At 39.7% G+C, this 13,034-nt stretch overlaps 2 protein-coding genes and 1 long non-coding RNA gene across 6 annotated transcripts in view; 2 read left to right on the top strand and 1 right to left on the bottom strand.

The window, feature by feature from the left end:
* The window catches only part of kcnn2 (potassium calcium-activated channel subfamily N member 2), a 30,388-nt gene extending 27,949 nt beyond the window's left edge, over nt 1–2,439 (top strand). For 3 of the 4 annotated variants that reach the window (XM_044045932.1, XM_044045928.1, XM_044045931.1), the window contains exon 9: nt 414–2,439. In XM_044045932.1, coding sequence (XP_043901867.1) covers nt 414–689 — 276 coding nt within the window. In that variant the 3' untranslated portion in view covers nt 690–2,439. The remainder of the gene's footprint in view (nt 1–413) is intronic. The other variant, XM_044045930.1, reaches the window with a different exon arrangement.
* LOC122781863 lies at nt 1,489–3,390 on the bottom strand. Its single transcript, XR_006361864.1, has 2 exons — nt 2,704–3,390; nt 1,489–2,596 (listed from the first exon to the last, which is right to left on the bottom strand). It is a non-coding gene; the product is annotated as an uncharacterized LOC122781863 (long non-coding RNA).
* Nucleotides 3,391–4,539: 1,149 nt separating this feature from the next.
* drg1 (developmentally regulated GTP binding protein 1) lies at nt 4,540–9,186 on the top strand. Its single transcript, XM_044045933.1, has 9 exons — nt 4,540–4,712; nt 5,700–5,823; nt 6,045–6,220; nt 6,308–6,377; nt 6,500–6,669; nt 7,205–7,335; nt 7,702–7,869; nt 8,034–8,156; nt 8,821–9,186. The coding sequence occupies exons 1-9, from the start codon at nt 4,674–4,676 to the stop codon at nt 8,918–8,920; spliced, it is 1,101 nt and encodes a 366-aa protein (XP_043901868.1). The 5' UTR covers nt 4,540–4,673; the 3' UTR covers nt 8,921–9,186.
* The last annotated feature ends 3,848 nt before the right edge of the window (nt 9,187–13,034 follow it).

The raw sequence follows: 13,034 nt of genomic DNA, 5'->3' as shown, positions 1-13,034 counted from the left end.
CAACAATCATCAAACCTTTTTCTTATATAGTATACATAACATTTCCACGTTTCAGCTCAGCAACAGAAAAACTTAAATTCAAACTTTTTAATTTATTTTTTTATTTTGTCCTCATCTCTCACACGAAAAAGTTGGTCAAATAGGTGCATGTGAGTACTGAAACTCAATTAGGGCATTCAATATTTGTGTCAGATAATGAAGAAAATGATTTTGTATATTAATACTCTTCTTCTAATTGTTTTCTTCCACTTTTCAGACGATGTTACACTTTTACTGATGTATCAATGATGCTTGTGTGTTGTATCTTTCATCTGTTTGCTAAATTTGGACACAGAATTTTCAGATTGTCCATCATCAGCGATAACCACCCATTGGTAGACGATCTTAAGTGTGTTTCGTCTCTCTTCTTCCAGACTCAGAACATCATGTATGACATGATTTCGGACTTGAATGAGCGAGGCGAGGACATGGAGAAGAGGATCGCCTTGCTGGAGACAAAGCTTGAGACTCTACTAAGTAACTTGCAGGCTCTGCCAGGACTCATTAGCCAGATCATCAGCCAGCAGCACAGGGACTTCCTGGAGGTGCAGCTCCAGCCTTATGACAAACACAGTCCTGAGCGCTCACAGTCAGTGTCCCGGCGGAGGTCGTCCTCCACTGCACCACCCACCTCCTCTGAGAGCAGCTAGAGTCCAAGGGGAATGCCTCCACTGAAGACTTTTGCCATCATATGGCCAAGTTGCATTTATCGTAAAGCCTTATGGTTTCAATACGTATTATCCAAATTCTGATGACAGAATCCAAGATACTGGGGACAATGCATTTTAAAGGATAACTTCATGCTGTTATTTGTTTTTTATTACCTCAAAAGATGTTGTTATCCTTGCTCTGGTGACAAGACCTCAAATAATGGCGCTTCTCTCAGTAAAAACTTTAAGGCCTATCGATGGGGCTGTGATAAGAACTCTTCTCCATCTCTATGCAGAGGTAGCCAGGTTTAGATGGCAAGGTTAACCAGTGTGAAACTATTGCACTAAAATAGTGCTTCTCACAGACTTTGTGCTTCTGCAGGCTTGATTCACTTTCAGTGTCCCTCAAAGCAAACTAAGAAACTGCTGAGAAATCAGTCAGGGATCAGTCAACAATGGTGAGGAAAAATGCTATGATTGATGGCCTGGAGTGAACTGACAGCAGGCAGAATTGAAGCAGGCACACTGTCACTCAGAGATAACTTAAAAGGCTTGAAAGGAGCAGGAAAAAAAACATATATCTTTTAGGTTAGAAACAGCATCAACTATAGCAGTTTTCGTTTTGCAGAGTGGCCCTGTAGAATGACTATTTTGGGGGTGACAATGCAAATAATTTACTCCTCTAGTCAAAGTGAATGCATTAAAATCTGTACTTGCACTTAATTTTTAACCAATGCACTTCAATGCTGACTGACATATGATATAAAGATGCGTTGTTCATTAAAAGAAGAACATTTGAGATGTTTGGGCATGGGTTTATTCTTGTCAGTTCTCAATATGTGACTAACGTCAATCATTCAAGTCAAAGCCCTTCCTTCTCTGTTTTTCGTTTTGTTTACAAAAAAAGCATTAACTTGGACCTGCAGAAATCTGCAGAAATGTACTGAGTGTTCATAAAATCTGTAATCGCCCCCTTGACATGCTGTGTCTCACCTCCTGTCCCCATCCTCCCTGTGCTATTTATGCTCCCTTTCATCCCAAGTGAGCAACAAGAAATGCTGAACAACAACTTGCAGAGACCATGTCTACCTTTTAAAAAGAAAATGCCTATTTTTGTATATTTTCATGAGGACAAGCACACCTCCTACAAAGAAACAAACAACAATGGAGATGTAAGAAATTACCTTTTCAGCATGTCTAGCATTTGGTTACATAATCCCTGGACTGGAGTTGAGAAACATAAACACTCGTAAACTTTTCCCCTAACGCCATCTTCGAAACAGATTTTAAACTCTCACAATCCCTCAGCTTGCATTAAAGTTTTACATAACATGCTTTAAATAACACCCTGGGCTGTGCTGGAAGGGGGTAGTTTTTTATCAATATCAAAAAGCAAAGCAATTTATTTTAATTATATATTTATTTAAATCATTCTAATACATTTTATTTTACTTTTAAAAGCACTTGAAAGATTTGTTTTTCCCATATCAACTGTGTGAGAAGCCCTGATGTGGCCCTTAATAACTCCTTTAGAAATGAAGTTTCACCTTATAATACTGTAGTACATCACGGGTCAAAGGAGATCGGGTGGTCAAATCTCATCGGATCAGCCACAACGCACCAACCTAAACACCGACCAAAGGGTCAACAAAATCCAGATGTTCAGTCCACAAACTTCTGCAACATAGAAACTAATGAGAGATTATACTGTATGCGACTTAAACAATAAACAATTAAATAATAACAAATATACAGTTTGACAGGCCTGAGTCATTTCTGTTGTGAGAACCTGAAATAGTTTGTAGTGGAATTTTTTTAAATGAAGTTTGTCATGGTGCCCTGTGATCTGTCCGGGATGTACACCGCCTCTCGCCCTATGTCAGCTGGAGCACACCTGGAGGATAAAGCTGTGGAAGATGGATAGATGAAGTCAATTTTATATACAATTAGGTACTGTACTGCACATGCAAAATTTAAAATACAAGAAGCACTAAATTTCAGTTAAAAAAAATACCTTCTAAAAACACAGTTGGGTTAACATCTCTAATCTGCATGTCTGTCATGTCTGTCACCTGCAGAGAATCCACCCACCCACCCACACACACACACACACACACACACACACACACGAGTGGAACATACAAACTGGAACCACCAATTTTTGGTCAAACCAGGCAACAACAACGTCCACCACCAGGTGGCCCTAATAACAAAATAAAAGCTCTAAAATTTGTCTGATTTGTCTGCGATAGTAGCACAATTTGGCTGCTTTCACATTACTAACAGCAGTGGTCAATTCTGATTTGTGGCGGATTTGACTCACCTTGCATCTGACTGTCAGGTGAACTTGACTGTCTTCTAAAATGTCTCACATGCACACACTCTCCTCCATTGTTGTTTGGCTTTGCTGTGCTGCCAGAACACAACAGAACACAACAGAACACAACATGTTGCATGGCTATGTGTTATATATCCAATCTAAGACCACATATTGCCTGGTAATGTGAGAACAGCCTGTGGCAATGGTTTGGATTCAGTGTCACCTGACATGAAAGGTGTTAATCCAAACATGATGTAAAATATAATATTCAATTGAATCCAATAAAAAAGAGATGTGATCTGCTTGTTTAGGGTAGTCATACAAATTTGGTATTGGAGTCTTTGGGTCACATGGAAGTCACCTAAATGCTAAACATCGGCAACTATGGTATACATGTTTCTGGTTGCTCTGTGTTTCTTCCTTTTTTCAAATGCATTTCAACAACTACTTCAACTTTCAACTAACTAACATACATTTTTGAACTATGTAATTTTCCTGCATATTTTTTGTCATAGAAAATTAATAAACACTTTAGCTTTGAAATGGTGTGCAACATCATCCTAAATCATCCTTTTGTTTTGACCAAACTGTTATTTCACTTGACCGGCCCCAGGCTGACCAGGGAAGAAGTTCAGATAATTTTGAGTTTAAGGCCCCTGATGTAGATTGTTTTGTTGCTGTGGTAAACATTGTTTTTGAAAACTAATAAGGAACTCAAATAAATTTTTAAGCTTCAGGATTTGCTTATGATTAATTGTTAATTAAACAATGCTTATTACATACCTTTCATGCAAAGCACATGTTGTTGCTGTTAATGCATAGATGGCCAGGACGCAGAAGAATAAGGCCACAGCTCACCACTTGGGTCTGCTCAAAGCAGGTCTTGCAAAACTGAGAAGGGAGCTCATCACACCAAAGGGAGGTGGTGGAGGTGGACCAGGAGAGGGTAAGATCATTTTACTTCCTTTAGGCACTCACTGTGGCAAGAAAATACATAAGTCAACTGTGTCTGTCGCTGTTATCAAAAAGAGACACCTCTGTGCTCCTGAAGTTAACCAAAAACCATCTAAATGTAGGTTTATTACAAACACAGCTGTAAGCTGTTTCTGTCCTTTAAACTATCATAATAAGCATTTTGTGTTATTAAAGCTTCTGATTTTATTTTGTGTTTCATTTTGTGAAAATTAATAAAGATCAAATATCTTCAGATCCAAAGCAGGCAAGGTAGATTACACACAGCTCAAAGCAAGTACTGAATATAAAGAAATACCCAGACAACAACTGCATCTCTGGAGAAATTAACATAACATGGTCTTTCGCTGATCATTTGATGTGAAATTATACAGGGACAAACGCATTACTGTGTCCTATAGTAAACAATAAATCTGATAAATGTGGAATATGCAAATAATAGTAACTTTCTTGTCATAATAATGGTCATAATGTAAATTGAACCTAATTTCCTGTCAGTCATATTACTGGGCATAACGTTTTCGACCGCAAGCATTGTTCTCGCGAGATATACCGCGAAGAAGCGCACACAGCGGTACTTGTGCGTGGTGTGGCGCTACGTGTGCTCGCTAAACACAAGTCTAACTTTGCTCACTTGCATATTAAATTCTCCCATTTCGTTTCGGAAGCGCCGATTTTTTACAGGAATCACCATGAGTATACTCGCCAAAATAGCGGAGATTGAAAATGAGGTGAGTTAACAGGAGACGAGAAAAAGCAGCCCAATGAATCAGTCACGTTTTAGCTAAGCGCTAGCTTCTGGCGGTAGTTCCCACAGCTGGGCCTCGCACATACGTATCATTCGCGTTTTCACTTTGTTTGACAAGTCATAGCGTTTTTCCAAAACATCTACATGTTCTGACCCAAAATATGTAACCTGGACGACGTTGCGCTCCTCTAGCTGTTTTTAAAATATATGCTACAAGGTTAAACCGGCTGACAGCTACAGTAACTGCATGCCATATCACTCCATGTGAGACTAGTCTTAGATTTTTAACTAGTCTCTTTGTCAATGGTTGTGTACATTTAACTAATAACTCACTTAAATGTAATATAAGTGTTGCAGTTATTTGAATAATTGTCTTATTTGTCTGCCCATCGAGTAGTAGGGGTATGAAGCTGGGGGAATCTTACCTATGGGGAGCAATGAAAGTTTATATCACAATTAAGCTAGACTTAATACCAATACTAAATATTGTACAACCATAGTACGGTCACTGTAGATGCCCTGCACTTACTTTAAAATTTTAATGCAAACTGACAATATTGAACAGTATTTTTATCATAATAAATCATTGGCTTACATTTATTACATTCTTGTCATTTACAGATTCGTTTTGCATCATAAATATGTTCTTTTTGTTGTGAGAAATACAGCCAAACAAACACTTTAGCTTTGAAATGGTGTGCAACATCATCCTAAATATTTTTTGTTTTGACCAAACTGTTATTTCACTTGACCGGCCCCAGGCTGACCAGGCTAGAAGTTCAGATAATTTTGAGTTTAAGGCCCCTGATGTAGATTGTTTTGTTGCTGGGGGGTACATTGTTTTTGAAAACTAATAAGGAACTCAAATACATTTTTAAGCTTCAGGATTTGCTTATGATTAATTGTTAATTAAACACTGCTTATTACATACCTTTCATGCAAAGCACATGTTGTTGCTGTTAATCCATAGATGGCCAGGACGCAGAAGAATAAGGCCACAGCTCACCACTTGGGTCTGCTCAAAGCACGTCTTGCAAAACTGAGAAGGGAGCTCATCACACCAAAGGGAGGTGGTGGAGGTGGACCAGGAGAGGGTAAGACCATTTTACTTCCTTTAGGCACTCACTGTGGCAAGAAAATACATAAGTCAACTGTTTCTGTCGCTGTTACCAAAAAGAGACACCTCTGTGCTCCTGAAGTTAACCAAAAAACATCTAAATGTAGGTTTATTACAAACACAGCTATAAGCTGTTTCTGTCCTATCATAATAAGCATTTTGTGTTATTAAAGCTTCTGATTTTATTTTGTGTTTCAGGTTTTGATGTAGCAAAAACTGGCGATGCTCGTATTGGCTTTGTTGGATTCCCATCAGTGGGGAAATCTACACTGCTAAGTAACCTTGCAGGTGTATACTCGGAGGTTGCTGCCTATGAGTTCACCACTCTTACAACTGTACCTGGAGTCATTCGCTACAAAGGTGCCAAAATTCAGGTAATTAAGAAATTCTTATTCACATGTGTGATGAATTGTTTTTCCTCCCTGCAGTGGTTCACTTAACCTTTCCTTCTCCTATTTAAGCTCCTGGATCTCCCGGGAATCATTGAGGGGGCCAAGGATGGCAAGGGCAGAGGCAGACAGGTCATCGCAGGTAAAGATGTGTTTAGTGGTTACATACAGGCTCAAAAAGAGGGCTAAAGCAATATGAACAAGTGGCAGTCGTTTTTCTAGCAGTTTTCTAAATGCTGGTTTGTTTGCTCCTTTCTGATTCAGTGGCTCGAACATGCAACCTAATCCTCATAGTGCTTGATGTGTTGAAGCCTCTTCTTCATAAGAAGCTAATAGAGCACGAGCTGGAGGGCTTTGGCATCCGACTTAATAAGCAGCCACCCAACATTGGTTTCAAGAAGAAGGACAAAGGAGGCATCAACTTCACGACTACAGTACGTTTCAACAGCACTTTGATGCAAACTTTTACATATTTAATGGCATTATCTGAGTCACAAGTGTCTGTAGATGACTGTCTGTCATTTTAATTATGTGAATTATTTTTTTTCCAAGCCATTTATCCTCTTTTAAAGCTTTGAACTGATCTGCAGGCTTAGATGCCAAAAACACATTAGGTCTAATCTCCCTAGTAACACTGAAACACCTTTCCATTGCTGCCCTCTGGTGGACTTGAATGAAATTAAACATCATTGCTTTAAAACAGCTGCATTCATTTTATATCAGAAACGGTTACCATTGACTCTGCATTACATTAATTAACATGAGCTAAAACATGACGTTTTTTTGTATAATGTAAAATATCCAGTAATAGTCTTTAAATTAGAACCTGTTTACCCTTACGTCTTTATCTATATTGACTGATAGTTGGGCTTTACTTAATGTGTTGGAAGTATTTATTTCTTTTATCCTCTCTCTTTTGTGTTGATTGATATGAAGTCTGTTCTTCTCCCCCTCTCGATCTATTTTTAGTGTGCACAAACAGAGCTGGATGCTGAAACGGTGAAGACTATCCTGGCAGAGTACAAGATCCACAACGCCGATATCACTCTGCGTGGCGACTGCACTGCTGATGACCTCATTGATGTGGTGGAGGGAAACCGGTAAGCTGCTGAAGTGCCAGAATGGGCCCTTCTTAGTCATGTGCGGGTGGGTGTGGCCTGATGGAGCACTGAGACCTTATTTCAGTTCCCTCTACACCAATGCAGACAAATTAGAAAATGCATTTCATGTGCGATGCGGGCCTCCTGCTACAATTGTATTTCCAATTTCTTCAGACATGCATAATCTCTATTTAATTATCCTGGAAACCTAAGAGGTTGTCAGTCCTCAGTGTAATCAACTAAATTGGGATGATGTGGGTGCAAATATTGTACACTGATTTCTTTTTTTAAGGCAGTTATAGTTTTAAAATAGAAAAAAGTGATTGTGCAGTCACAGGGTCTCACAGTGTCTCTTTGTCACCACAGGGTCTACATACCATGCATATATGTGCTCAATAAAATCGATCAGATCTCTATTGAGGAGCTGGACGTCATCTACAAGGTTGCCCACTGTGTTCCCATCTCAGCCCACCACCGCTGGAACTTCGATGACTTGCTGGAGAAGATGTGGGATTATCTCCAGCTTGTGCGAATGTAAGAGTGGTTTGTGATTTCACTGGGAAGAGAAAGAAAGAAGAAGTGCTGTCTGAATGGGAAACGTTTTATTATTAGAAAATACATTTTATGAAAACTGCTATATAAATGCAGACTACTACCTATTTATTTGACTGAGGTGTTTTCTTTTCTTTTTTTTTCAGCTACACTAAACCCAAAGGCCAACTTCCTGACTACACATCTCCCGTTGTACTCCCTGATGGTCATACTGCAGTGGAGGATTTTTGCTTGAAGATTCACAAAAATCTCATCAAGGAGTTAAAATAGTGAGTACTGTTTTCAAATGATCTGTTCCGTTCTACTGGGAAATTAAAAGGTTGTGGATTTGTTACATTCCTGTAGCCAAATAGTGAATAAAACTCTTTTTATTCATATGACACAGAACCTCAATATCTATAACAAAAGTGCTTTATTCTGTATTTTAGCTCAGGAACTATATTGCAGCAGAATTGCATGCAGTGATTAAAACAACAGTCATTTTTATTGACAGCCATTGTCATCTTACTGGCAAGATACACTAGATAAGCATTTGTTTGAGGTTTTGGATTAGGATCTGAGATGATATGTTGCACCACCATCTTCAAATGAGAGAGCGGAGATTGTCAGTCGGTCAATACATTAGTGCTACTAAGCATTACCCATCCTCCAGGGAATGACTGGGTCAGACAGTGACACTCTCCGACGAGAGAGCCTTTGTAACTAAAGGATGTCATTGTACACTGTAGGTTGGTTTGTAGCGCATAACCTTTTAAAGAAACCTTTAATAATATTTAGAATTGTGCTGTGGATGACTGCAGGATTAGCTTTGTCATCTCTTTTTGCTTAAAGCAGTGTAGAAATACTGCATGAATACACCCCTTTTTGCTGCCTCGATGGATCCTGCATGTGTAATTGTTTTGATTTCCATTTCCAAATCTTACCCTTTTTCAGTGCTCTTGTGTGGGGATCATCTGTGAAACATAACCCACAAAAGGTGGGCAAAGACCACGTGATGGAGGATGAAGACGTTATCCAGCTGGTGAAAAAGTAAAAAGAGTTTTAATCTCAGTGCATGGCCTGTGTATCAAAGCATTCTGCACTGCTGCTCGATAAAGTGTCATACATACATCGGACCATCTGTGTCATGTGGTTCCCCCTTTTTTTGCTAGAATGGAAAAGCAATGGATTTAATGGAAGTGTCACATTTAAAATAACAAAGTACTTGTCACCATGAATAGTTCATATTGAATATTGGTTAAGACTTGCATTACAATCTAAAATCTGTACAATAAAACAAATAAAAGACGATTTGCCTCATTTTGCTCTTTTGGTTATTTTAATCCAGCTGTGTAAATGCAGCCATATGACTTACAGTAGAATTTGTGTCTCTGTTCAAATCAGTGTGTTATATGCGTTCTGAAGCAGCATAGAAGATTTACATGAAACGCAGCAGTACTTGGCAACAGTGTTGCCACAACCACTTTAGTCTGGCTCAGAGGGAAGAGAAAGAAAAAGTCTCATTTGGAAGCCCTGTCCAGCTATGTGATTTATGTGACATTGATGATGAAGGCAGTTATTCAGGCTGTTGGCCCCACCCCCTCTCTCTGGTAAGGACGGCCACTCAGGTTAATCAGTTCATTCACTCAGACACAGTCTGGGGACATCGCACACCAGCTGATCACAACTAACAAGACTACACATAGTAAAAAATCCAAAGCATTTCTTCAGACCCGGGAGCACTTCTGGAGGCAAACGTGGTCTAATGTCAATATGTAGCAAATTGAATGAAGTACGGCAGCCATTTTGTGACCCAAGCACATGACGGTAGCCTGCGACTGCAGTGGATGGCGCCACTGCATGCCCAAGTAAATACAGCACAATAGTATCAAGGTTGGAAATTTGAAGAATAAAGAGCGCACTCCCAAGAGCAACCATGAATGCACACACTAGTGCACGCGTTTGTTTCCCAGCATGTTGAATATGCTGCAAAGATGTGGTAGCAGTAGTTCTGTCAGTTTGAACAAACTCACCCACACAGTAATGTTTATAAAATATAACAAAAGCCAGATTGAAATTCTTGGTGTGTTAGAAAATAAATAGCATGTAATAATCATGTGTACTCCTACATTCACTAAAACATTTAAAAATGATATAAAAAAAAAAATCAACCCTGGTTCTTGATCCACAATTAATTCAGTGCACGAAATCCTCTAAGTGTGGTCACGCATCAGAACTGCTCTGCAATACCACAAAATCCTTTTCCCACTTTATTATATATACATATATATATATACATATATATACACAATATAAGCAACCGTTTCATTTTCAAAAGTGGCATCAGTGCTGCCAATTAATTACTGGTTACACTGATTCAGAACAACATGGGTGATGAACAAGGACTGAGATCTGCAACAGGACAGGTCTCCAGCCAAGTGACATATAAAAAGAAGTCAGTGTGCAAAAGAGACAAATCACTTACAACAATGCTTCAATCACGCAGCACGGGAACTATCAATAGATATTTGATGCTACGGTTCTTACTAAGACTTGAGAGAAAAGCCACTTTTTTTTGCAATGGTGGAAGGTAATGCATGCCTGTCCAGCAGCAGCAGCAGCAGCAGGATCAACCCTCCTCAGACACCACCTCCTCCCCCCACCCCACCCCTTTTACCCTGTAAATTATAGCAGCACTTTAGCTAATGAAAGAGTTGAAGACCGGGCACTAATAAAAGCCATTAAGTGAATAAAGCACTTCCCCCTCTAACAAAATTAAAGAATCTACCCATTTGTAGAGGGAGGACTTTGTATTAATATTTATGAAATGCGGAACCAACGGCACCCCCAAACTCCTCAACCTGCATCCAATCCCAGCCTGACCAAGTCCTCCTTGCCATTGCACCTATCCCAAGAGAACATCACCAACCCCTCCTAGCTTGAAGGAGGGGCAGTAGATGGGGACTTGAAGGGTGCTGAGGACGCAGACAGGACAGTCTGTCTCAAGTAGAGCAAGCTGGAGGACTCCCCAAGACAGCTCAGCACCCTCGCGCCTTCGCCGCCCTTCAACCGACTGCACCTAGCATCGACTTCTGCGACCAGCGGATGGGAAAAGGTGGGTTTCTTTGGAAGAGAGAGACTTCATGTGTAGAAGAGATCTTCTACAGACAGCAGCTGGAGAGTCAGTAAATAACTTATGACAAAGTCTAGCATTTTTAGCTGTTTTTAGGTCATTTCTTGGTGTGTAGAGTAAAAAACTGTGCTCATTCAAATTTAAAGTCAAATTCTTTGTGAGGTTTATATGCAACTTTGAAACTCCAAAATACAAGGTAAGTGAGTACCCATAATGTCTCAAAATCATTTTTTGCATGAAAAAAAACATCTCATCAACCACTCAACATCTCTTCAAAACATCCTCATTGTTCTGGAAGTCTGTTTCCCCGCCACCACCACCCACCATCTTCACCCAAACTACTCCCACTGTCATAGCATTTGGTCACGCCAAGCACCGACTTTTCTCCATCATACATTCATATGTATAGCGGCGTAATTTCATCACACAGAGTGGCTCAGTTGCCCGAGGTCTAAGTTGATTATCGCACCACTCTTTCTCATTTTAGTAAGACGTCCCCGGGGAGCTGAAAGAACTGCAACAGAAGGTAACAAGATTGTCAAACCCTTTTTTTTGGCGGGGGGGAGAGAAGCTCTCCAAGCTTGACATGACTCTTAATCATTTCACCTAAATGACCGCTAACACAGTTAGGAATAGAACATTTGGGAGAAGCGATGTCTTGACTCCCAACGAGACAGAAAATGTCCTGAGATGGACAACGACAGTTTAGCTGTAACATCAGTCTTGAGTTCATTGTGTGACAGGCAAACAAGATCTTTTCTTTTTTTAGTCAATTACAAGTAAAATGTCACGGTCTGGACTCAGTGAGAAGCTACTGAATTATCCAAACTTAGTTTTCATTGATCAGTTGGGAAAAAACGACCAATAGACTGATGGAGGACTGATTTGATTGAGCCTTGAACATTCTCTTCGGGCCTGCTGTAAATGTTCAAAATGTTGAAATTTTCAATATTTGTGCGAAGACATTTTTAGATTTTATTTAATTCTGGGTTTTTTTTTTGTCGTGACCGATAGTGTAAGGCGCTAAGAACGGGAGGGAGGGGTTTGTCGCAGTTTGTGCGCAGGAAGGGTGTAGCCCTTTTTTCCCCGCAGTGAGTGTGACCTATGACTAATCATTGTCCTTTTTTGTCTTTTCTTTTTTTTTATTCTGCAGATGCTCTTAACTGCACCTGTGTTACATTATATAATTGCCATATTTGGTATAATCACCTTTGGACTTCTTTTCCATTGCTCGTACGGCAGATAGCACCGAATCGTAGGACTGTCTTCATGCTGCCAAGAAACCAAGAAAAACAAGAAGTGTCATTACTTTGCCATGATTAGCGAAAGCGAATATATAACTTGTTGTTCTTTTTTACATCAATTTCCCCTCATTTTACCCATTCAACAGCTTCCAACTCCCTCAGATGCCTCACACTACACCGGAGCCTGTGTTGGGGTTTTCTTCTTTGCTCATGACTCCATTGTGCTTGATCTAACCATGCAGTGCATCTTCTGTCCATGGTTGTACCAAGCACCTTGGAGGCTTCGGAGCACCATCCACCTGCTGTTGTGAACGTCGAAGAACAATTTTTAACCATTTGAATTTTTCATATTTAAAAATAAACACGAATACCATGCAATAAAACTTAGACATGGACGAAATTGAGACTGCATATGCGATATGTGGCGACAACGGCAAAGCAAAAGATACAAAAAAAAGATGAGGTGGGTCTTCATTTTTATGATATACAGTTGTATGAGTTTTTATATCACGCTGTAAGAAAACGATCAATAAATATCATTTATACATTCTGTGTCTTTTACTGGCGCCAACTGGGTTTTTTCTTGGGTGTGTGTGTGTGTGTGTGTGTTACGAGGGTTTACAATAATAAAAATGTCATTTTCTACAAGCCGGTCGGTTCCAAAATGGTAAATTTGTGGAAACAATCAATTACGGTTAAGTGCTCAGTGGCTTTTAACTGTGGCTAAAAATCCCAGGTGGTAGAGGCCATATATTAAAACAATGTACACTCTGTTAAGACACTGGACACAC

Source organism: Solea senegalensis, linkage group LG15 (assembly GCF_019176455.1).
Source record: "Solea senegalensis isolate Sse05_10M linkage group LG15, IFAPA_SoseM_1, whole genome shotgun sequence".
In the NCBI taxonomy this organism is placed as follows: Eukaryota; Metazoa; Chordata; class Actinopteri; order Pleuronectiformes; family Soleidae; genus Solea; species Solea senegalensis.
Note: the sequence above shows the minus strand (reverse complement) of the source record. Positions and strands in the feature narration are given on the sequence as shown.

What these genes read in the sequence shown, in the direction of transcription:
- drg1 (XM_044045933.1), top strand. Translation starts at nt 4,674, where the DNA reads ATGAGTATACTCGCCAAAATAGCGGAGATTGAAAATGAG. An exon ending in TAGCGGAGATTGAAAATGAG is followed by an intron (nt 4,713 to 5,699) that starts GTGAGTTAACAG and finishes GTTAATCCATAG; the next exon opens with ATGGCCAGGACGCAGAAGAA. An exon ending in AGGCAGACAGGTCATCGCAG is followed by an intron (nt 6,378 to 6,499) that starts GTAAAGATGTGT and finishes TTTCTGATTCAG; the next exon opens with TGGCTCGAACATGCAACCTA.